This window comes from Coccinella septempunctata, chromosome 5 (assembly GCF_907165205.1).
Source record: "Coccinella septempunctata chromosome 5, icCocSept1.1, whole genome shotgun sequence".
NCBI lineage: Eukaryota > Metazoa > Arthropoda > Insecta > Coleoptera > Coccinellidae > Coccinella > Coccinella septempunctata.
The window spans coordinates 7,078,052-7,105,227 of NC_058193.1; the positions used below are offsets into that span (position 1 = coordinate 7,078,052).

Consider the following 27,176-nt stretch of genomic DNA (forward strand, 5'->3'; position numbering starts at 1 on the left):
ATCTAATCCTTCCCAGATTTCTCCGAGTTGGATTCCTAAGTCATTAAGAGTAGCTGGATGATTTTCTGAACTTCTCAGCCTTCTATTGGGGTTGTCCCAAACCTGCTCAATCGGATTGAGATCTGGACTTCTTGCTGGCCATTCCATTCGAGAGTCTTCAAGGTACTCCTGAACGATGCGCGCACGATGGGGTCTGGCATTATCGTCCATAAAAATGAAATTTTCACCAATGTATGGGGCGAATGGCACTCATCTGTGAAGAGAACTCTTTCCCAATCGGCCTCTTCCCCAATGGCTATGCTCTCTCGCAAAATACAAACGCGCCCTTCGATGGGCTGGGGTAAGAGCTGGGCCTCTTGCCGCGACACAAGGCCTTAAATCAAATTCTCTGAGGCGATTTCTTATTGTCTGAGTGCTGATTTGCACCTCATGAGTTTGCTCAAGCTGAAATTGAAGGAGGCGAGCGGTTGCAAACCGTTGTCTCAACGAAGAAACTCTCAAGTAACGTTTTTGAATGGCAGTTGTTACCCGTGGTCTACCCTGTCCTGGTGTTCGGACATTCATACCTGTCTCCCTGAATCACTGCAACATTCTGGACACACTTGTATGGGAAACTCCAAACCTTTCTGCAATTCTTGTGTATGTCCACCCTTCTTCTCGCAAAACTACCGCTTGGGCACATTCCTCTTGGGTCAAATTGCGTGTTTCGCATTGCATAGCGATCGAGTGTAGAAAATCAAACGAAAGAAAAACTATTGATCACTAGAATTGATCGAGAACAACTGATTTTAGAATGGAGCCAATACATTCAAAATCTGATATCATCTTTTTTTATTCCTGCTGGGAAAAAACAACAGTATTGAAGAAAACCGTTGAAAGTGGATAACATATGCATGCATAATTCTGATAAAAATAATTATCATTGAGAACACCTTCAGTTGTAGAATAAATTTGAGATTTCCATAATGTGCGTTAATTTTTTTGCGCAGTGTATTTTTGTTAAGGGATAAACTATATTGAAAATCCATAATTCTATGAAAAACTCATTTTCACACCACTTTTTAGTCCAACATTTGCTTTCAGTCTCTTCCAACTCGCTGTACAATTTTCCAGAAGTCGAAAATTATCGCATATTTCATGCACTCTACACCCATATTTTGAGCGTTTATTGACGGATGGAATACACATGGCTATACTTCATTCACTTTTATTTTAGCAGTCGGTTGGCCATGGAAATTTGACACATTTCACTCTGTATAGTACGAAAATGTGAGGTTATGAAGCTTGTCAAAACATTTTTGGGTTTTAAATCAACGCTATGTTGCCCGTTCTACGTAAAAGTTTCTGTTATTACGTATTTTATCACAATGTCGAATCTCTTCGGAAAATATGTGACGAACATAATTGAAGTTTATACAAACTGATTGAAGTCATACCAAATCCTGTTATTTGCATGGAAAATACAAGAGATCAGTATAATATCATAATATGCACTAGCTTGAGGAGAGTTGATGTTCGTTATCTTCTTTGGCTTACATCATTTGTAGATTTCAAAAATATTAACTCGAAGATGAAATGCATATGATGCAGTGGTTGGGAATGGGTATCTCCCGAATGAATCAACAGATAATTACAAGAATGTTAAATTCTTCAACAAAAATCATCTTGCATCAATATAAGTAAAAGGAATTGAAGGAAGTTTCAAGTTAAGATGAACTTCACCTTTGAACAAAAATTTCACATGAATAAACAAGTAACAGGGTAACTTGAGCGTATTTGTGGCTATTCATCATTTATTAGTACCTTAAGACATTTACATTGTATAGGACAAGTCAAATGAAAAATAGAAAAATCCATTTTAGGGAACTTATTCTACGATGACATTCATCGAAAATCCTATAGTAAACTTTTCGCATTAATTCACTTAAACATAAAATTCTCAAATGCCACCACTTTTTTGGGTCTCCCAATAGAAGGAAACTCTTTGTCATCCTCTTCATTCACAATCTTTCTGATTGTGGAAATATCCAGCTGAAATATATGTCCTTTAGATTCAGATGAAATATTATATAAATTCTCTTACATTGAATATGTTCGCTACCGTCTGACGTATTGTGGATTTTAGAATATCAGGGTATAACTATTTGAATGAGCGGACCTGAATTCTAAATAGCACTTCCTGAAACCCTGTCTCTTTTTTCAATCACTTTCGGCATTTTCGTAATAAAAATTGATATTAGTTGTGGCAACGGTGTTATGACATTAACGATATTTCATGAGTGCCAACCTTACTCCGTTCTAGTTACAAAAACTTGAGAAAATTATTTCATGGCCAACCGACTGCTAAAATAAATTTGAATGAAGTATAGAAGGCTAGTTTATGGTTGTTTCGGGTACTTCTAGGTCGGATAGACAAAAAGTTCAAGATTGCCGATCTCGTCTTTTGAGCAAACTTTATAAGTGAAAACCATATTTCAATACAAATCTGTTTCAGAGATATGAGCAGATTCTGAAACAAGGTCAGTTTCGATAATCTTGTACTATATCTATTCTATTCCGTGATACATCCAGAAACCCTTAAAACTTGCTCTAGGCGTTTTTTCAGTGCAAATATGTTACTGCATTCCATTTTTTTCATTTTTTGCAGATAAGGCTTAACAAAAAACAACAATTATATTTTTTACATTTGGATTTTGTACTCACAAATTCAGCACCATTACATTCTGAATAAATTGTATATCTTTTGTTCACTCTTCTTCGAAAAGTACATTTTTTCGATAACTGGTGCCCAGGTGGAAAACATGTTAAAATGAAATCACCTTCATTTCATCTAATATATAAAATTCTCGTGTCATAGTTTTCGTTACCGTACTCCTCCGAAACGGCTTGACCGATTTTGATGAAATTTTTTGTGCTTATCCGGTATCTATGAGAATCGGCCAACATCTATTTTTCATCCCCCTAAATGTTAGGGGTAGTCCACCCCTAAATTTTTTATTTCATTTTTTGGACAAAATTTTTAATTTCTATTTTTTTATGATACAACATACAAAAATACATACAATCCTCAATTTTCACCCTTCTACGATCAACCCTTATTTTTTAATAGCCATTTTAGTAATTTAATACTCTGTAATGAAGTCCAGTTTTCTGAGGAGGGTTGGAGTTCATTTTGGTGCATTTCTTTCGTTTTGGATTTCCGTCTTTGAAAATATTTTAGTTCTCGCGTATTCCGTGCGTTCGTTCCGATGGGCAGAGTAAATGTGAAAAACCGCTTATCTGTGTTTCGCGTTGTTTTTCTTACATGCCGTTGAAGATTTCGACGTTTTTCATCTGTTGATATGCGATAAACCGGAGCTGACGACGTTTTTCATTTTTGTCGCATTCTGGAATTTTCAGATTTTTACCGTGAGAGGGGATATGCCTATAAAAGCAAATTTTCCCCCGCGACGGTCACTTTTGCTTCAGTTCTTCGACTTGCTCTTTGACTTTGCTTCAGTATTTCGATTTTTCGCTTTTTAACTTGGTGACTTCTGTTTTAAATTCAGTTTTTTTAATTCAGTTAATTTTCCGTATTTTCGCCGTTGAAGAATAATTATTTTGTGTTTGCATCAGTGCTACTTAGAGTTAATTTTTTTAGTTTTTCTCTTTTCTTTCCTTTGAGTTCCCGCGAGTGCTTGAAACAAAGGAGGTAGGTCCCCGTCTGTACCGTTCAGTTTCTTTGTTAGACCTACGCCGTTACTTCTTTAACTTTGACACTGCTGTACTGTATCGCTTTCTGTTGTATTTTATCGTTCTTTACCCTGTTTCGCGAGTCTGACTTTTCCCTTCGCTATCAGTCATGGCGCGTAAGCCCTTGGGGTACTGAAGGGAAAGTCCCGTCAACCCCCCTGTCCGCGTGCCGCGTCATAAGTGTTGAATCCGAAATCTCTTCTTTTCTGTCAGTCATGGCGCGTTATAGCCCTTGGGGCAGAGAATAAGAGATACCGCTCGTAGTTAGTGAAATCCCGTAGTTGCTCTAAAAATAGACCTTTTCTTCGCTGTCAGTCATGGTGCGTATAGCCCTTGGGGCAGCGAATAAAAGTCTCGAACAGATCCGCCCTTATTGTGTTTCATTTCCGGAGAAATACAACTACATACCGATACCGTATAGCAAGTCCTTAGCATTCGTTCCGTCAGTTCTGGTTGGCGCATTTTTTATTGAACCGTTAATTTTTCACTACACCCGGTATAAATTTCATAAAGTGCTCGTGACCGGATAGGATTTCCCGAATGTTTGTTCGCTTATAGAATCACTCATATTTCATACCTACATATATCTCCCTTGTACATATAATTAGTTTCCGAAGGTGTGAATAAACTTTTACATAATTCGATTTTGACGGTGTCGCTACCACCCTAGACAACAGCGAGCTCTGTCTCCGGCTAGCAGCTACTCTGGTAGGTTTGCTATTCTTCCTATTGAAAAGAATAGCTGGCGCTCGAGATTAGGTTTCTCCGAGTAAACCACGTTACAACTCCTCCGAAACGGCTTGACCGATTTTGATGAAATTTTTTGTGCCTATCCGGTTTCTATGAGAATCGGCCAACATCTATTTTTCATCCCCCTAAATGTTAGGGGTAGTCCACCCCTAAATTTTTATTTTATTTTTTAGACAAAATTTTTAATTTCTATTTTTTTATGATACAACATGGAAATTATTTATATGGCAAAACAATGTTTGCCGGGTCAGCTAGTTTCAATATATTTTTCACTCATTTGAACGGAAGTCTGAATAAATAATATCGAATTGACTAGAGGATACTCCTCGTGTGCTGGCTATTCCAAATTCGATGATCACTGAGAGCATCTGGAGAACAATAAGACTGAGAAAAAATATACAAGTACCCCCGATCTCATTTTCAGAAATAATTCGATAACACAAAGCAGATCGTAAGTATCTTGATTCGTTGTATTTCGCTATATCTTGGTTTATGTTCCAGATATTCGAAAACTTCGAATGAATTTTTCTGCTTTATGTGATGCTAGTCACGAACGAATCAAGATATTTATGATCTGCTTTCTGATATCGAATTATTCCGAAAAACGAGATCGCGGTTCTCTTTTTCAGAGAAACAAAAAATGGTGACAACCGTAGCCTCCTACGATTCTTCGTTTTTGAGTTATTAGCAAAAAAAGAGATTTCGAAAAGTTCTCATAATTTTTTCGTCTTTGAAGTTACAGATCTGAAGCTTGAACCTTTTTAGGCACTTCTATAAGTAGAATCTACTGACAAAAGATTTTTTTCCAATTCAAAAATAACAAATTCACTAAAAGTTTCCATTTAAAAAAACGAAAGTTCGCCCAATGATTTTGAGCCTAAATATTTTGAGCCAGTCAATGAATTCTACGTGAAAAAGTGCCTGTAGAAGGTTCAAGTTTTAGATCTGTAATTTAAATGACAAAAAGTCATGAGAACTACAAAACCGTCAACATCTCATTTTTTGCTGATAACTCAAAAACGAAGAATTGCAGGAGGCTATGGTTTTCACAATTTTTTGTTTCTTTAAAAAGAGCTAAGAAATGTGTCATCCTCTTTCTTCTAGCTCCTACAGTTCGCGAAGACAACGAATTTTGGCCACACTTTACATGAAATTTCTCTTCGTGGAAATTTAAATAGAATGCTAATTTTGGTTGAAATTAGAGAATGATATATTTCGGGATTTTTTTTATAATATGGAAACCATCAAACATATCATCCGTATTTGGAATCATAAAGTTGTAACTTGTTTCACCCGATCTTCAATAGATGAAATAAGAAATGGAAAAAGGCGCATATGGAAAGTTTTCACCATTTAAGATATATCAAATAATTAATTTTACTAGGCAAAATATGAAAATTTTGTCTTAACTCTGAAACAGATGAATGTATCAGAACAAGGTTTTCATGAATCTAGAGACCTTTCAACATTTTTCTCTAGTCTGCCAAAATAAAAACAGAGAGAATAATCTCACGATTTAAATATTATAATCCATCGTGTCAATGAATATATTTCAAATCGAATTTTCCTCATGATGATTTTGATAATTGGTGTACAATGCGAGAAGCAAAATGAAACGTTTAGTTTCGATCCTCGCATGAGGTTGAAGTCCCGCCAGAATACATTCTTTCAGCTGCAATGTTCTCTCTGCGATGAAAAAAACAAACGAGTAGAAACCCATTAAATTCATACCGTAAACAACAAAACAGCATTGGCGATTGCTACGGATGCCAGACCCTCCGTTGGAAGTATAACCCGAAATATACAGATAATATACAAGATACTGACGAGAGAACCACCAAACTCGATCAGCGTGAACCTCCAACATACAGGATGTTCAGATTCGGCCAAATTTGGCGTCTAGCCAATTGTCGTCGCAACTTGTAGAGGATGTCATAACGAGCCGTTCTGTGTGATTTTCAGCTGATGGTAAAGTGGCATCCGTATATCGGATGCAGATCCATCTCACGCAAGTGCTCCACGGTTTTCCGATGTACCAGTCCATTAGAGCTTATCACCAACGGCTTTATTTCTACCTTTTCCAGCTGAAGTGTTCAACAAAATTCGTCGTCAAATAGGCTATGCATTTTAGAAGGTTGATATTGTTTATTTGTATGTTATGCTCAGCTTCTCTTGAAAGGCTATGTCTAGTCGGCGAGAACAATCGCTGTTCAATCTAGAGAAGATATTAATTATGATAACTGTTCTTAATTGGCCATCGACCGAAGTCCTTCAGCCTATGGAATTCGGGATTAAACTGCAATAATATCTCGAAATATATCATCTACTTTGCATCGACTAACCATATCCTCTGTATATTGTATTGTATTGGTTCTCCTACTTTGCTATGAAATCATGAAAGGATTTTATATTTTATCAAGGCATTTCTATGAGTAGAGCTTATTATCGTTTCTATTTATTTCAGGGAAATAAAGGAGGAGTAGCTGTTAGACTAGAACTTCATAATACCTCTCTTTGTTTTGTTAATTCTCACTTAGCTGCCCATGTAGAAGAATTTGAAAGACGAAATCAAGACTATAAGGATATCAATGCTAGAATTAATTTCAAGAGATATCCTACTTCAATAAAAAATCACGAGTAAGTAGGTATATTCAAAACTTCTATGAACCATAGAGATTGTAAGATGGGGAAAGGGATTGCAATAATATTGATAATTATCAATATTATATATTAATATATAAATTGATATCAGGAATTTGGACTGGACGATTTTTATTAAGTTTTCTGTAATATTTTCGCCGACGTTTCGGAATGGTTCCTTTTTCCAGGCTTAGAAGAACATATGAATCAGAATTCGAATCTGGAATGCGAGATAAGTCACTCACCTCAAATATTCTGAAAATTGATTCAACTATTCAACAGAGTGCTCTGGACAGATGGTTCGCGAGTGTCCCTCGTTGAATCTATTTTGAATCTTTGAATTTTATTTAAAGTTTACAGTTGTTTTAGCTGTGACAATTCGTGCTAATTTTTTTTATGTGAGTTTATCGATGTAAATCTCAACTTTTCTATAATAAAATAATAATAATCATAGATATCAATGTACCATTCGATGAAAACATCAGAAAAGCTAGGTTCGAGAAGATCAGTACAGGGTGGGCAAAATTCGATGTCTTCTGAGGGGATCTCGAGAACTACAGCAGCTAGACACATTATCGGGCTCTTTATTCATGACTAATCCAAATCTGAAAACAGAACCGGCCTATCATTTCTAGATTTTGCGTTATAAACAGAAATTAGGATTTTGACGATTTCGAAAAGTTCTCATAACTTTTTTGTGTTTGAAGTTACATCTAAAACTTGAACCTTTTTAGTCACTTTTATACGTAGATTTTACTTACAACCTTTTTTTCAAATTCAAAAATAACAAATTCAATGAAAGTTTGTATGTAAAAAAACGAAAGTTCGCCTAATGTTTCGAAATGAAAAATTGGGTGCTCGTCAGTAGATTCTGCTTAAAAAAGGGCCTGTAGAAGGTTTAAATTTCAGATCTGTAACTTCAAAGACAAAAAAGAGACATTTTCGAAATCGTCAAAATTTCATTTTCTGCTAATAACTCAAAAACGGTTTTCACCATTCTTTGTTTCTCTGAAAGAGAGCTCGAGAATGTGTTATCCGTTTTCTTCTAGCTGCCATAGTTCTCGAGATTCTCTCAGTAGACAACACTGATTTGGCCAATGAACTGAAGAACATTTACCAACTCAAGAATGTTCTTATTGTGCCAATAATTATTTCTGCTAATGACCTTATGTAAGTAGAGCTGACAGAGGCCTTGAAAATGTTGAATATAGGAGAACACCAACAAACACCAACAATATTGTCTACCTGCTCGACAATCAGAAGAATACTGGCTAGGGACCGAATCGTTGGTGGTCGACACCTCGCTTCTATATTCTACAACCATGTATTGTCATAATTATTATTATTATTATCATTATTTAATGGATAAGAGTAGAGAAAAATTCTATGAACTCACTCAATGTAAAAACTACAGAAAAAAAACCAAGTGAACAGGTTCAAAATATAGAAATCAAAACTAATTCGAAAACAAGGTATATAATATATACAATGAGATTAATTAAAGAGTCACTCCATAGTCCACTCATCATGCCTATTCTTAAAAGTGTTAACCGAACACGTACCAACCACAGTAGAAGGTAAGCGATTCCAAAATAGAACATTCTGTTTCTCAGAAAATGCTGTCTTTGAGTAGACTTGAAATTTTCCTTCCGTAACTTGAAAGAATGGCCACGCAATCGAGCATCAGTACGGACCGTAAAAAGCGATAGTTTTTCTCGATATTCGATATTTTGTCTTTCCAAAAGGATGACCCGATTGCCTTTGTCCACATTCATAACAAGAATGCTCGTGTGTAATTGTAAAAACTGTTTTGTTTTAGCAGCGTTAAGCAAAAAACTAGTCACTGTATTATGGTTTACCTTCTTATCCACTAACACTCATCAATAGTCTATTTTATTCATCACAGATCCATACAGCACATGACGTCCAATGGACGTCCATTTTATATCCAAATGAAGTACAAACGTCCACGTACCTTATATGGAAGTCCAATGGATGTACATTTCTGGACATTTACTGTACGTTCATAAATGGACGTTTTATGGATGTCCATTGTACTTGAAATAAGGGATGTTGGACTAACATCCATATACGTCCCTTATTGGACATCCTCTGGATTTACAAATCTGGATCTTAATTGTACTATCAAAAATTGTACTTTAGTGTACGTCCATTCAACGTACATTTTTGGATCAACGTGAATTATCCAAGAATGTACATCTTTTGGATATTCAGATCCGGATAAAAATATGTACCTCCGGAAATTGTACTTTTCTGTACGACAACTGGATGTATCATTTTCTAGTATCTATAATAATTCATTTCTCAACATTCGTAGGATATACATTTCTGGACATTTACTCTACGTTCAAAAATCGACGTTTTATGGATGTCCATTGTACTTTGAATAAGGGATGTTGGACAAACATCCATATACGTCCCTTATTGGACATCCTCTGGATATACAAATCTGGGTCTTAATTGTACTATCAGAAATTGTAAGTTAGTGTTCGTCCATTCACGTACATTTTTGGATCAACGTGAATTATCCATGAATATACATCTTTTGGATGTTCGGATCTGGATATAAATAATATACTTCCAGAAATTGTACTTTTCTGTACGACAACTGGATGTGTCATTTCGTGTATCCATAATTATTCATTTCTCAACATTCGTAGGATACATTTATGGACATTTACTGTACTTTCAAAAATGGACATTTTATGGAAGTCCATTGCACTTTAAATAAGGGATGTTGGAAATAACAGGAATGTGTATGCAAAAATATACTCTTCAAAGATTATAGAGTTACTATACTACTTATAATCTTTGATACCCTTGTATTGCTGCCATGTCGGTCTCGGCTCTCATTGAGAGTAGGTACATACTGACTGTGACGTTGAAACCCAGATGTTCCGCCCTCTCATAATTATTCCTTTTTTTACTCTGGAACTTTAGTCCCAAAGACTTAAACATTTATTTTTTGAGTTGCATTTGAGTGACACACAGCGAAATATAGAATCAGAACAGAATATCTAAGAGAAACTCATTAATCTGTAATCAGTGGATTTTGAAGTGGACTCGACATATTTTGTAAATTTGTGAATATTTTGACTTTAGCTTTTTGAACTACATACTTTTGAAGTATAGTGTCTAGTTCTAGTTCCCGTGTGTGGTGCATATATTTGATAGTAACGAGGTGAGTCTAAGTTTTTATTCTTGAGGGAAGTGGCAAATTTACGTGTAGATAGAAAAATATAATCTAATGGGTAGAAATGTTGAAAGAATTGAATGTTGAATGCTTATACGAACCACGAATGTTCATCTCTGTTTCATGTTAATTTGATGATTTCATTAGTTATAATTATTCAAACTATCGTAAAAAATATATTGTTGTCTCTTCACAACCATGAATATCTATTATTTGGTAAGAGCAGGACAACAATTAATAAGAATATGAAACGCAATTACGAGAAAACATGCAGAAATTCAATTTTCAATAGATATTATCGCCATACTATTATAGCATGGTGATGTACTGATATATGATATGACAACAGCAAAATTTCAATGAAATAAATTTACAGAAACGGCCATACACTCCAGTAAAGGGGACAGAAAGGGGATAGAAGAGGCTATTTCTAAATGGCTTCGAGGAGTACAACGATAGAAAATCATAAGTGTTTTCTTTTCAGTGAATATCTATATATCTGCTTCTTCGTTATTCAGTTTTTTTGTAGTTTAGTTTTATTTCGCTTAGGGGCAGTAGTCCAATGTTCAAATTATACTTACTTGTTATTTATTATGTTATTAAAATTTTTCACATAAAGATGTAGGACATTTCCAGGCATTTCATTTTTCAATAATCCCAATTTCCTTATAATTATCAATAAATATATGTGTCGATAGGTGGGATTTTAAAATATGTACCTTTTTCGAATCAAACTTAAAAAATGCTAACCCCAATAAAATAGGCATTTGAGACGCCCAAATAATGTCCACTTATGTACACTGAATGGTCCAGAAAATGTCCGAAACTCACTGGATTTAACATCCTATGGACATACCTACAGGATGTACAATGGACGTACCTGTATGTTCGTCCATTGGACATCCTGTATGTACGTCCATTGTATATATGTACGTCCAATGTACATCCTGTATGTACGTCCAATGTACATCCTGTTTGTACGTCCAATGTACATCCTGTATGTACATCCTGTCTGTACGTCCATTGTACATCCTGTATTTACGTCCAATGTACATCTTGTCTGTACATCCATTGTACATCCTATATGTACGTCCATAGGATGTTAAATCCAGTGAGGTTCGGACGTTTTATGGACCAAACATTGTACATAACTGGACGTACAATGGATGTCCGTCATGTCCATTTTGTACGTCCAATGGACATTCAATGGATATACATGTGCTGGTCCTGACTAGTATTCGCGCGAATACTATGCAGATGAGCCACGCAACAATAATATCTAAAAATGTTGGTGAACAATCACAGATACGTATTTTCAAACTTCCATTCGTACCTACACTGACCAAACAAATCGTTAGAATTTTGGCTAATACTAATGTTAGAATTGTGGAATATTACAAGAAGACGATCAAGAATTATTTCTCGAAGGTGAAAGACACAGTTCCCGCTATACTCCAAACTAATCTTGTATATAAACTAAATTGCGGTGATTGTGAAGGTTGTTATGTAGGCCAGACCAAACAACTATTAAAGAATATATATATATATATATATATATATATATATATATATATATAGTTGACGAAATATAGAGCTTTAATATAATTTGACTCTCATTGGAATTTTGCCCTGAAAAATAGTCGAAACACCCTTAATTTAAATCAATAATTTCACAAACGACTAGTATCCTATAACTTCAATCTATATATATATATATATATTTTGATTTTGAAAATCCAAAAATCCTGCCCAGAGAAGATAATTTAGAAGAAAGACTGACTAAAGAAATGATTTCTATAAAGAACACCGAAAATAATGTAAATTTAATTACTGATACCATGTCCCTGAATAACATATATATTAATTTGATAAAACGATGCAAATGAGAATAAGAAATTTTTATGCATTACCACCGCTCATAACACGGGTCAACACCAAATTTGACTTTGACTGCAAAGCATAAAATTTCGATAGTTCAGATACTAATTAGACGAAAAAAAAATTATATGGCATGAAAAAGTTTGCTTCTGTGTTTAGGAGACTGATTCAACGATGTCATTTACAATAACTACAAGCAACATAGTGGAGCCCATGGCTTGTCTTGATTTCAAACTAGAAAGTCAAAATAGGCTTCAGAGGGAACGTGAGATGTCTTTAATTCGTATTTCACGTCACGAATTATAATAAATTGACCACATATAAAACTAAATGCATCAGCATCGTATTTACACTTTCTTGGCGACATTTGAAGATTGTCTGGGCTTGTAAACAACACCTGATCCTTGTTTATGACTCGAGTGCCCTCTAGCGGCACCTTGTAAACGTAAACACCCCACTCTCATCGCGCGGTCATTTTGAATTATTAAAAATTATTAAAAAAATGAAGAGTGAATATTAATACTATAACTATCACAAAAGCAAACTTTATACTAAAAAAAGGTATTTTCTTTTCGTTTTTGTGCTTAATTAACCGGAAAATCCTAGTATAAACGTTAGGACAAAAAACGAAAATTTTTTTGTAGAGTCGTGTAATCAATAGTGGGGTTACCAGGATTGAAAACAAATGTAGTCGTCGAGGAAGATTCAGTTTATGACTTTGCCAATATGCTTGCACATCTTATCACATTGATTGTTGTCGAAGTTGAAGATAACCTTAAGGGCGATCGGCCACCGAATGCGAAGTTGAGCGAAGCTGTGCTTTTTCAATGCTAAATCACGAGCTACGTCACTCGATTCGTAGCTTGTCAATTATATTAGTACTGAAAATGCTCAGCTTCGCGCAACTTCGCATTCGGTGACCGATCGCCCTAATTATCCATTCATACTAATGACTAAATTAGAAACGTTTTCCATTTTTGGAATAGAGCTTTGATCTCTCGGGTGAGTCTCTCCATTCTGTTCATTCCTAAGTCAATACAGTTTGATACATTGTGCTCAACTTTTATTTGTGTATTTTTCTGATTGATGATTGACTGTCAACTTGATCCTTTTGTATTTTTGTATTATTGTGATATCGTTGTTGTGTTTGAAATTGTTTTTTCATTAATTGTAGCCTGAGGAAGGTGAGAAATAAACCACCGAAACGTCGCCATAGAGATCTAGGTTTTTATTGTTCCTTCAACCGATATCAACATTCTTAATACATCATTTTAGTTCTAAAAATATCACAGATTCAATATTTGAAAAATATCAACAGAGAGAAGTCGCATAGTAGTAGCCATGTTCACTTCATCGGAACATCTCGATATGATGTTACATGCAACCACTAGGGATCTAAAGTTGAGGAATTCGCAAACTTAACAATAAGTGGACGTTAATGTCCATAATGTGAAATCTAAAGTACATCCATGAAAATTCTCAAAGAAGCGCTTCAATGCGATATTTTTGGGTACTCCCTGCGACTTACTGTTACATTTCTGGTTGACTGGGAAATTTCCATGAAACCAAAAAATTCGAAACATCTTTGAAACGATAAGTTTTTTTCCTATTCTCTCAAAGTTTCAAGATTTGATAGAGTGATTTCATGAATGGAAATATGGCATGTTATCGGCGTTTCTAACAAAAAAAATTCAATTTTCAGAATATTGCCAAGCATAGTGATCCGATGGAATTAGAATATTATGTCTTGAAGGCTTCACACTTGACATTTTAATGCCATGTGCTGAATGCACACTGACACACACTGAGGATTTTTTCATACTTTCTGGTGATACTACTGCGTTTCCATTCATTTTGTTCGAAATTTTTAAAATGTTGAGAAAAGAAGTCGTAGTCTTTCCTTTTAGTCCTAGACAAGAAGGCTCCTTTATTTTTTGTTTATTATTGTTATAAAAAGTCCCACCCCACTAAGAGATTCAATTAACTCATTCTACTACGAAACAAACTAACCCACTTTCTATATCCCCATAAATTGCCTTTCGTACAACCCCTCCCCCCAATCCAACTAACCCTACTACAATTTTCAGGACCTTTTGAAATTTGCAACATATCGCATTTTCTAATTATGAATAAAAAAGTTCATATACTGTATTTTTTTCAGCCAAGTTTATTGGTTAGGAGATTTAAATTACCGAATAACAGAATTGACCACCTCACAAGTTAAAACATTGTTATTGAGGAACGAAATGAATGCACTTCTCAAAGCTGATCAACTGAATCAACAAAAAGAGAGGGGAAATGTATTACTGGTGAGTAGTTATCATTCAGAGAACCAATAAGAAGACCATTTCCATTGAAGAAGACAGGCTGACCATAGTTTTGGTCCTATTAATGAACTCAATCAAAGCAACACAATTCTCACATCAATGGAAATGGCATGGAATTGAAATATATGAATAATATCTCAATATCCTTTTCGTGACCCTCAGATAAAAGAAGGTGGCACTTATGCATGTCTGGCTGACTTAAAATACATATATATATATATATTTTTTTTTTCCACACCATTCGTGGAGGTTTTCAGAACCACTCGGGCGCAAACGCCAAAAGTAATTCTGTTCGTTAGTGAGGATAAAGCACCTTTCGTACGATGTTGACTGTACCGAGTATCACAGCTTTCTGCATCCACAACAGGGTGTTCTTTGGCAGATTGAGTTCCTTCAGATGTTGTGTTGTTTTACGATGCACGAGACCATTTGTGCTAATTATGAGAGGCTTGATGGCGATTTCCCTCAGTTTCCACATATCCTTCATCTGCTGTGCTAGTGCCTCGTATTTCGAAACTTTTTCGTTGTATGTTTTTGTGAGGTCGAGTCTTGTGGCACAGCAAAGTCTATTATAAGGGCGGTGTTGGCTGTCTTGTCCCATACTACCATGTCCGGTCGATTGTGTTCTACGCCTCTATCCGTGATGACCGTGAAGTCCCAGTAAATCTTGGTGTGTTCGTTCTCAACCAAAGTCTGAGGTGAGTACAAGTGGTGTGGCGTGAATTGTTGGATCAGCTGCTTCTGGAGACGCATCATCTGGTGTACAACCTTTCCCATGTTGTCATGTCGCGCCAGGTATATAGTGCCCGCTATTGTCGAACATCCAGAGGAAAGGTGTTGGATCGACTCCTCCGCGCCATTACATAGTCTGCATTTGGTGTTGGCTACAGCTTGTTTCATAATGTGTTTGGCATAGGTTCTTGTCGGAACAACCTGATCCTGAATAGCAAAGAAGGTGGCCTCCGTCTGGGGAAAAAGGTAGCCCTCGGTTAGGTATGTGTTTGTACCTTGTTTATCCACTTCCGCTTGATGGAGGCTAGCGTAGAACCTTCCATGAAGAGATTTGGCCTGCCAAGCTTGTCTCAGAATCTCTGCTTGATCATCTCTCTCAGAAAGTTCACCATGTGTTCCATCAGCCGTATTAAGATAGCCGATGGAAGTTACCCACTGATGGATAGGTAAGTTGGATTTGTGGAAGTATTCTTTAACTTTTCTTTCAGAGCTGATTCTCCTATATTCATCATTCCTCGGCCACCCTCCCTTCGGGGTAAGTACAAACGTTCCACTGCCGAGTTCGGGTGCAACATTCCGTGTTGTGTTAAAGACGTTCTGATGTTTCTGTCTATTTCGTTGAGCTCAGTTTTCGACCATGAGATAACTCCTGCTGTATATGTGAATGTTGGTATGGCCCAGCTGTTGATGGCCATCATTTTATTTTTAGCTGATAGTTGAGTTCTCAGTACTTTTTTGACTCTTCTTAGCAGTTCGGTCTTAGTGATATCTTTGTTTTCTCTCTGTTTTATCTCATAGGTTTGTTGCACCCCTAGATATTTATATCGGTCCTCTAAACTCAGACCAGTCACCTGTCGTCCATCAGACAGAACAACGCTTTCCCTGTTCGCCATCTTTCCTCTCCTCACGGTCACCGTCGCACACTTCTCCAGTCCAAATGTCATATTGATATCTTCACTAAATGTTCTCACGAGCTCCATTAGTCCTTCTAGCTGTGCTTTGCCTCTTGCATACAACTTCAGATCGTCCATATAAAAAAGATGTCTAAGGCCCAGTTTCACAATATATGGTTAACCCAAAGTTATGTAGTGACCAGTGGTTAAATCAAAAATTCTGTTTCACAAAGTGTGGTTTATCGTTTGACCTAAAGTAAACTTGTGGTTGACTTAACCCCGAAAATTTCATGAGTTAACTATGAGTTGCCTGGACATAGAAGTTTCGTGGCGTATGCTTTTCTGCATAGATAACATATTTTGAGTTCTGTCAGAGACAAGTCAGCATTTCTTCGGGAATACTGGTCCTAAACAGTATTCCCGAAGCTTCCTAAAGCGTTTCACATTTATTGGGTGTTTATTAGTTATTATTTACGATTATCGTGGACGATTATGATGAATACTCATAGTAGTGATGAGGAAACAGTGAGGCCCAGAAGATTTGGAGCTAGGGGGAATTTTTTTGAGTAATATGTCGACTTCGATTTCTTCTGTAGATTCAGAAACACAGTGGAAAGGAAGGCAGTTGGAAGCGAAGAATCTCAGCTCCTTCAATGAGAATATTAAAAGTATAGATGCAATGATGATGATTAAGTGCACAGTTTTTTTACATAACATATCTTGTAATGAAAATGAAGGACAATCTCCTTCATGAGGAGAAGAAGAAGCAATGAATTCATATCAAAATGTTGCTGTGCCCCCTATAGGGGATCAAGAATTATTGTCAAATAATAAAACTAGAAGAACTAGACTGAATCTTATGAATAGTTATTATGCAAATATGTTAAATTAGAGTGGTGAAATTTGAATTTTTGAAATAGATCAAAGCATCTCCATTCAAACTAAAATAATTAATAAAAATAGGCTTTTGTAGAATTGTTGATTTTGATATGAGTGAAGCTGAAGCGTTCGTTTTTTCTTGTGCGAAATAAGAAAAAACAGTGCAACTGTGCTGGACCAATAGAAATTATTACTTTATTGAAAAATTCAAACAAAATTGAGTTTTGCATTTATAACTTAGGCAATTATGAAACTCATATCAGCACAGAACATCAAACATTAATATGGTGCTCATACGTTTTATTCGTTTTCTGTCATACTCATAACAATTTCTATATTCTTAAGTTCTTGTTTCACAGAAATACGAAATGTCAGTAATAAATAACCCAAAAGTAGATCTATCGTACACGAAAAACATTACCAACCTTCAGAAAAAAATTTAAACCGATGGTCAAAAAACCATCACTCGTTTTTTTGTTGTGAAACGAGCATCTTTTTAAACCTTGGGTTAACTCAAAGGTAGTGGTTAATAAACCACCACTGGTTACCAATGATTGTGAAACTGGGCCTAAGTCTGATCTGTTCACTGATGGAGTATCCATATGTGGATCTGTTTAGCATCTTACTCAGGATGTTGAGGGCGAGGCAAAACCATAAAGGGCTCAGACTATCCCCTTGGAAAATACCTCTCTTTATGTGTACTTCAGCTGTGTGGTAGGTAGCTGCTTCATTGTGGACTCTCAAAGTAGTGCGCCAGGTTGTCATTAGGTGTCCGAGCAACGCGATCACCTGACGGTTCACCTTGTAGATCTTGAGGATTTCAAGTAGCCAAGTATGGGGCACCGAGTCGAAGGCTTTTCTATAATCTATCCACGCCATCGAGATGTTCTTGAGGCGCTTTTTCGCTTGCTTGGTCAGCATGTTATCTATCACCAAGAGCTCTTTGCTTCCTCGTCCCTTTTTTCTGCATCCGTTCTGCTCCCAAGCCATGATGTTGTTGGCTTGGATGTGGCCATTGATCTTGTAGGCTATGGTTGACGTGATGATTTTGTATGCCGTGGGTAGGCAAGTTATTGGTCTATAATTACTTGGCAGTCTTGAGTCTCCTTTCTTCGGTAAAAGGTGTGTGATCCCATTTGTGAAATATTCTGGCACGGTATCAGGCTTCACAAGTGCCGTATCTATGAGTCTCGCAAGTACCCTATGTGTTGACGTCAGGGTCTTCCACCAATAGTTTTGGATGCCATGTATTCCCGGTGAAGACCAGTTTTTCATTCGTTTGATGGTTGCACGAACGTCATCCTCTGTAACTTGGATTGCTGCCATTTCATTCAAATCGGAGTGGTCTTCGAGCTCAGCTTTAATCCAAGGAGCCTCAGTGTTATGGTCTTTCCCATGCGACCATATGTTCGACCAGAATTGCCTCATTTCTTCTGGTTGTGGCGGCGTTTTATCTATGTCGGCCTGGTTATCCTCGAGTCTTCTATAAAATTCTTTTTGGTTGTTAGCAAAGAGATTATTTTCTCGGTATCGCCGTGTTCTCTTGCTATATCTCCTGAGCCTATTTCCTAGGGCAGCAATCTTCTGCTTTAAGGTTTCCATGCGGGTATGCAGTCTTAGGTGGTATTTTGCGTCACTCCTCTTCAGCTTCATCTTCTGGGAATATATCTGAGCTTTCTTCTTCACGTGTTTACTAGGGTTTTCGCTATTCAAGTAAGCATGGAGAATTCCTATTTCCTTCCTGAAAATATTAATTTTTTTATTAATTCGCTCTTCCCACGGGGGTCTCTGTGGGGTACCGTTTTCTTGGGTGTTATCTGTCATTTTTGTTTGATGAATGAAATTAGCAACTATGGCTGCACAATACACTAGGTGGCAGAGATCTTCAAAATTTGATGAGGATGCGATAGTTTCTTCCAAAGCTGCGTTTATCACTCTCATTGTCACTTTCGTGTTGGTGTTATGATGCATTTTCTTGATTTTTGGTCTTATATGCATTGGTACTCCCTTCCATTTCAGATTTATCTCCTCAAATAGCGATAATACCCCTCTGGTGGCATCGTCGGCCTCTGGTAGGTCCGTGGGTCGCGGTTCGGAATTAGGTTGCTCGTTATAGCTCTGGTGGTCATGATCTTCTGCAAGTGTAAGCGTCCTTCTAATCTGAATGCTCCTCCTGATGTTGTGAATATGTCGAATCGGGGAATTCCTAAGTGCTTCTGCTTTCATGAGTTCTATTTCATCAGGTGATAACAACTTACGTGTTTTTATATTTTTCACCTGTGCTATTAGATGTTTTCCCGTGCATTGTTTGTCGGGGTAGGTCTCCAGCCATCGTTCAGTCAATTTTTCGGCATATTTTCTCGTTTGCTTTTCTCCTTCGGTAACGTGAAAGTAGGCGCTAAGAAGACATTTGTTCATTTCTCTTGTCCAGCGTTGCCTCTCTCTCCTCCGTGGTACAGCGGGATCGCCAGGCTGTTCTGACGAACCAGCAGGCGGGTCCAAGCTATAACCTCGGGTGTTCCTTGAGCTGCGTGGCCTTGTGGTTCCATTGCGCAAAGTGGCTCCACTCGCTCCACTAACATTTGCTAGGGCCTGTATCTGTCTCCCCACCGGTGCAGTCCCACCACCGAGGGCGGTTTCCGAGGCTTTGTTTCCAATATCGAAAGCAATTGTACATCACAGCGAAGGGGTTGCTAACCCCAATCGCTCGTCAACACGGGTACGCGGGGTCGTTACTCCCCGATGGCTTACGCCTCCCTGCGTATATATATATATGTATATATATATATATATATATATGTATATATATATATATATATATATATAGAAATAGTGATTTATGGTCGTTTCTAAATTAAGTAAGGAGGGAATAAGGGATCTCGACCAATATGAAATATCTAAAGTTGTTTAATTCTCTTTATTCATTCACCAAGCTTTCGGTGTCTAATTTGCACATTCCTCAGGGTTCCTACAAGTAACATATATTTTAAAATAGACGTCTACATAACATAATATGGTCACATTTATTTTTTTCTTTTTTTGTAACATCAATATGAATGATGAACGAATAACAGTATTTGATATGCAGGGTTTATTATTATTTAAAATATAATGTTGATTGGCAACGTTTCGGGCAGTACCCTTTTTCTAGCCTGTAAAAAACAATATACACAATGTAAAAACAACAAGAACAAACAAACAATTTATAAGTATTATAAAATTCTACAAACTTTGTTGGATAGAGATCTAATTCTTTTATTACCTTCGAAATAATTCATTTTAAGTTGTTTCCCAACTTATTTGTTGGATGTCATTGGGGTTATGATTTCAAATGATACTGGAGTTGTTACGTCAATAATGATTTCTTCTTATTGTTTGTTTTTGTTGGTCGGCTTATTTGAGATTGTTCAAAATAGTGGAGTAGATGTTGTGAAGGTATCTAATGTCTGATCTGTCATTAATGGATTTTTCATTTTGTTTTATGTGGATCATTTCGAGAATTTCTCTAGATTTTTTATTTTTTTCTCGGTCCAACACTATAGTCTCGTCATAATTGAATGTGTGTCCATTCTCGGTTTTGTGCTTGTAAAGCGCTGTTTGTGTTTTGGAGTACTTGTGTCCTTTCAGTCTGTCTTTCAGTTTTTGTTCCGTCTGTCCTATATATACACCCTCACAATTATTGCAATTGATCTTATATACCACATGAGATGTTTCTATTAATGGTGTTGGTGATTTTAATTTGCTATATAGTTGTTTAATTTGAATGTGTGGTTTGTGCGCAATTTTTACGTTGCTGTAGGGTTTCAAGATGTTTTCTATTTTTTCAGATAGAGAAGGTACGTATGGTATTGGTATGAATGTGATTGGTTCTTCTTTTTTATCTGTTGAATTTTCGGTGTTGTATAATTTGTGTGTGCGATGTTTAATTATCTTCTTTATTTGTGGTAGAGGTTAGTTGTTTTTTATTAAAAGTGAAGTAATGTCCTGTATGATGGTGGGTCTGTATATAGGTAAAGTTAGTTTTAGCGCTCTGTCAATGTACCCGATCATAATTGCTTTCCTCTGTTTATAGATATGTGCTGAGTTGTAATCTATTATTCTGTCCGTGCATGTTTCCTTTCTATGAAGTTTTGTTTGTATTGAGTTGTTCATTCTTAAAAGTGTCATGTCTAGAAAATTTATTGCGTTGTTCATTTCTGTTTCTAGTGTGAACTGAATTTTAGGGTGAAAACTATTTAAATCATCGATTATTCTTTGTATCTCATTTTCTGATGTTATTATTAAACAATCATCAACATATCTTTTGAAAAGTGTGATTTTATAGTTTTTCCAGGATAAAACTTTTTCCTCTAAATATTCCATCACCAATTGAGCAACCGTACTCGAAATAGGACTACCCATCGAAACTCCGTCTATTTGTTGAAAGAAATTTTCTTCAAACTTGAAATAACACGTTCCTAACGTTAATTGTACTGCTTCAATGAATTCGCTTTCAGGAATCTACGTATACGGTTCTATTAAACTCCACTTTTCATGTAAGATTTGTGGTACCAGAACTGTTGGTATGTTTGTGTATAATGAAACGACATCTAAGGAAAATAATTTATGATTGTGAGGTATGTGCAATTTGTCTAATTCTTTTTTTAATTCAAATGAGTTTTTTGTGTAATATGGATTCTTGTTAATGATGTTAGAAAGTATTCCTGATAGATATTTTGATAGGTTGTAGAATGGCGATTGTGAGTGGGATACTATTGGTCTCATTGGTATGTTTGGTTTGTGAACAAAAAACTCATTTTAATTAAAAAAAGAATTCGACAAATTGCACATACCTCACAATCATAAATTTCTTTCAACAAATAGACGGAGTTTCGATGGGTAGTCCTATTTCGAGTACGGTTGCTCAATTGGTGATGGAATATTTAGAGGAAAAAGTTTTATCCGGAAAAAACTATAACATCAAACTTTTCAAAAGATATGTTGATGATTGTTTAATAATAACATCAGAAAATGAGATACAAAGAATAATCGATGATTTAAATAGTTTTCACCCTAAAATTCAGTTCACACTAGAAACAGAAATGAACAACGCAATAAATTTTCTAGACATGACACTTTTAAGAATGAAAAACTCAATACAAACAAAACTTTATAGAAAGGAAACATGCACGGACAGAATAATAGATTACAACTCAGCACATATCTATAAACAGAAGAAAGCAATTATGATCGGGTACATTGACAGAGCGCTAAAACTAACTTCACCTATATACAGACCCACCATCATACAGGACATTACTTCACTTTTAATAAAAAACAACTATCCTCTACCACAAATAAAGAAGATAATTAAACATCGCACACACAAATTATACAACACCGAAAATTCAACAGATAAAAAAGAAGAACCAATCACATTCATACCAATACCATACGTACCTTCTCTATCTGAAAAAATAGAAAACATCTTGAAACCCTACAGCAACGTAAAAATTGCGCACAAACCACACATTCAAATTAAACAACTATATAGCAAATTAAAATCACCAACACCATTAATAGAAACATCTCATGTGGTATATAAGATCAATTGCAATAATTGTGAGGGTGTATACATAGGACAGACGGAACAAAAACTGAAAGACAGACTGAAAGGACACAAGTACTCCAAAACACAAACAGCATTTTACAAGCACAAAACCGAGAATGGACACACATTCAATTATGACGAGACTATAGTGTTGGACCGAGAAAAAAATAAAAAATCTAGAGAAATTCTCGAAATGATCCACATAAAACAAAATGAAAAATCCATTAATGACAGATCAGACGTTTATTAGATACCTTCACAGAGTAGGGATCGGTCGCCCGAAAACTCTTTGAATCGAAAGATCAGTGCCCAGAAAATGTATTGCCCCGAAGGATCACTCGCCAGAAAATACCGCCCACTACCTCCTGATTGGCCGACTGACCAAAGGACAATTGTCTGTCATCTTTGTCTAACCATTTATGAAGTTTGACAGAAGTTAGGCACAGATTTTTGATATGATTGTACAAGTTGGAACAAATATGGGGATTTAATTTTAAATTTTGTACAGCTGACAGCTGACCATAGATAACCTAACCTGTTTGTTTATATTTACATAACCGTTACAGTCGGAGCCGGAAACTTTCTCATTTTCATTCGACTTATTACACTAATTAAATGAGACCATTGATATTGATACTTTGGAAGCAATCTGATGATTACATGCATTAAGAGTTCTTCTTTTGGGTACATCAAACTTTCCATTTTCCAAAAATAAAAGTAGGTATCGAATGAATTGTACAGAACAAGTACCATTCTATTCAGTTATATATATATATTTTTTTAGGTAATATTAGATGATCGAAATACTCCAAAATCTGGAGCATTCTCAAATAACAAAATTAAAATTTTAAATGATAATCAAATGTGATTTAAACCAATACATTTTATTGAGGAGTAGAATGAATATCTGTTTTTGAAGTGGTCAGTGAGAGTCTGCAATCTCGAGTTCCCGATACTTACTTTCAATCCCTCAAGAAAATGCAGAATTTTCTTGAATTGAATAAATTATATGGATTACAAGAGACAATGTATGAAAACGTTATAACATTCTCCTCAAATATGATTTCCCAAAGAAGATAATATATGAATACTTATGGAAGAATCAATTTCGGCCCGAAAAATGCCTTTTAATATAAAATATTTCAGCTTATTTCGTGAAAAGTTATTATTCGTACAATTCACTGCTAGGGAGAAAGGGTCTTTTACTGGAGCTCTTTTATCATACACCAGATTGTGTGGTATCCCGTCACATTAAACTCTACTAAAACTTTATCTCATACTGTTGCTTTACTCATTGTTGGATGTTGAACATTGTTATGCTTATTATCAAAAAAATATATTGTGGGCAAACAATCAAACCCACTAAATCCCTTTTTTTTGGTAAAATGCCATTTTATCACCTGTAAAAGATCTTTAACTCCAAAACCATCTTTCCAAGCAATCTATAACCTTCATAATTTACATCAAGCCCTCAATAGTCTAACATTCAACAGTAAAAACCTATCAAGTCCACTTAGGGGAATTCTCAGAATGCAATGGGTTATGATTGTATGCTCACGATATATAGATAGATGTAATCAATCAATCAATCAATGATCGAAGTAACATTTCATTTATGTCAACATTACACATTAAGCATGGATTTCACAAAACTCCCATTGTCCGATCAACAATATGACAGTCCCTCGGTTTCCTAAACCAAATCACTGTTACTTTTGCATTTCTGAATATTTGGAAGGAGTATCAATTGAGAATCATTGAATGGAGGTGTATATAGATCATAATTGGATGCCAGAATGATATTCTGAATGCTCATGACTGAATTATCAATTGCAAAGAAATTGACGTTTATATGTCAAGCAAGCTTTGATTCCCAGATCAAGCTTTGTGAAACCGGGGATAAGGCTTACATTAATTGTGAATGAGCTGTAAACAGTGAATTATTGGTTTGAGACTGTAGGCTTCACAGTTTCATTTTTTCCGAGTACATTCTTGATATATCATTTCATATTTCATGTATTTTCAAGTGAAATAGAAATTTTTCATATCTCTTTTCTTTCATTTCACAAATCCTATCACTATTTCAATATTATAATATCTTTGAAAATGGAGATTTAGCAGAGTGGGAATGGGATTGAAGAGCAACAGAGAGCAAATTTTTCTTGGGATGTGCCAGAATTATTTTTTCTTCAGAGTTATGGGTGTATAATAATAATGAGGAAAATTTTTCTTGATTGAAATGTTCATTAAGGTTTCATAAAAAAAACTATGCTATAATGAGTTTTAATTAATTGAGGGAATAATAGAAAACAGTGTGTAATTGTAACATTAAGATACGAAAAAGAAGAAATTAAGAATAATACAAATAATTATCAGATACAAACAAATAAATTGTATGATGACTGTAAGTTTCAATTTTTACAATGGCTTGGACCAGGACCGTCAAAGCTTCGGCGGGCCTTGGTACATAAAGAAATTACAGGCCCCCCGTTGGTTTTAGGTGTTAGCATTGTATAAAATACAGGCCGATTCTTCCGAATCGGCTCGGTTTAAAATATTCAGTAAGGGCGATCCTACGGGAGGGGGGATAAAGAGGGTAATTACCCCTCCAGAGCCCACAACGATTTCGATTTCATTTATGAAAAAACTGAGAAAAAACAATATTATATAATGAAATGAAAAGAAGAGATTCCTTGTAGAATTTTAAGAGAAAAATATGCCAGCTCTGGACACTTGCAAATCATGTATTCAGCTGTTTCTGCTTCTGATCGACAGAGAGTACAAATCTCATCTCCTGACTCACCCATACGGTGCAAATGATATTTGTACCGACAGTGCCCTGTCAGCAGTCCCACCATCACCCGAGGCTCAGCTCGTGACAACTTTAGCAGTTTTCTGGTGTAGATCGGTGAAATCATCATGAATTTCTTTGACTGAGTAAGTCCAGGAGTGTTTCTCCAGAGGGTTAGTCTGTTGTTCAACTCCCATTGTTGGATCCCATTTGTATTGGTACTTTCCGAGCCCACAGAAAAGCTAAGGTCCAGCAGGATGCTCTTTTTGCAAGTTCATCGGCTTTCTCGTTTCCTTCAACAACACTATATAGTGCGCGCCCTGGGTACCCATATATAGTAGAGTCACTTTGTTGTCTCTGGCCAGTTGCTTTATGGTATTACGGCACTCCCATGTCAACAGAGATCTCTCTGGCAGTGTGATTCCAGGGACCTCGGCGTGGCCTGGCTGTCCTTGGTGATATAGATATGCGCACCTTTGAAGTTCATTTTAAGACACTCCTGAGCGCATACGTAAACAGCCAATGTCTAGGTCAGACATGGGCAAACTTTTTGAGGGGAGGGCCAGATAAAATGAAAAATTACCAATTCACTATCACCTCTGCTGTGGAGTCTGGTCATGGACGATCTTCTGGAGAGGCTAACGGCAGGTGGCTTTTATAGCCCTGGCATACGCCGATGACATAGTGGTGACTGTGAGAGGCAAGCTTTTTTTTTTCTTGGTGTAGCAGGAGGAAAATCTGCAAAACAGACGAATACATCCTCTCCTGAGGGGGAACAGTGTGGGGATTCTCACTCTCTGAGCTCGAGACCCACTAAAAACCCTTAACTGCTTCTTCATAGGTTTCGGGCATTTTGCCTATTAACCAGTTGACTCTTATGGTTTCTGGACTCTCACACGATCATAGTCGTGTTGATAGTTGTATGCTGCCTATAGCTTTTATAGGCTAAGCTCTTCTTTCGTTACATTTAAATCCTGAACTGATCTCTCGGTCTTCGGTGGTAGGTTTTTGACCTTCAAGCTTCTTCCGTTGGATCGTAGTCGACTAATCTTCGTAGTTCCTCATTTGGATGTTGTTTGGCTTTGTCGAATATCCTTTCCGCCTTTCTCTTCATAAATTCAGTAACTGGTTCCTATTCCACGATTTGTTTGTTCCTAACAAACTAGGGTACGTACGTACCTAATATCATCGCCATTCTAAGGAGTTTATTCTCAGTGGCCTGTATTCTCTTGATGTGGGTCTTGGCTCCGAAGCCCCATGCCACCGATCCATATGTTAGTTGTGGTCGCGCAATAGTTTTAATCATCGTCAACTTGATGTTCTTATTCATATGACTTCTTCTGCCTATGAGTGGATAAAGTTTACTCATTGCGGCTTTCGTTTTATCGACAGCACATTTGATGTGGTTTTTCCATGTGAGTCCTTTGTCAAGCGTCACTCCTAGGTATGTTGCTTCATTTTTCCATTCAACCTCTTCTCCATCAACTTCAAGGTTTTCTTCCATCCACAATCTTCTCTTTTGCAGTGATATTGCTTGAGTCTTTCTTCCATTGATTTGGATTTTCCATTTGATGCACCATTTGAGTATTTCATCTATGCATGGCTTCCTGAAGTCTCCGTTGTATGATCTCTGGGCGTCGATGTCTGAACGCTATTCCTGTGTCATCTGCATACAAGGTGAGCATATTTCTAGCATTCTTCGGGATATCATAAACGTATATTACTTAAAGCAGAGGTCCAAGTACCGATC

The 27,176-nt window shown here is 36.3% G+C and overlaps 1 protein-coding gene across 3 annotated transcripts in view; it reads left to right on the plus strand.

Annotated features, from left to right (window-relative positions):
- The window catches only part of LOC123314480 (inositol polyphosphate 5-phosphatase OCRL), a 118,565-nt gene that overhangs the window by 34,715 nt on the left and 56,674 nt on the right, over positions 1–27,176 (plus strand). For all 3 annotated transcript variants that reach the window (XM_044899789.1, XM_044899790.1, XM_044899791.1), the window contains exons 8-9: positions 6,947–7,119; positions 14,376–14,523. In XM_044899789.1, the coding sequence (XP_044755724.1) occupies positions 6,947–7,119; positions 14,376–14,523 (321 nt within the window). The remainder of the gene's footprint in view (positions 1–6,946; positions 7,120–14,375; positions 14,524–27,176) is intronic.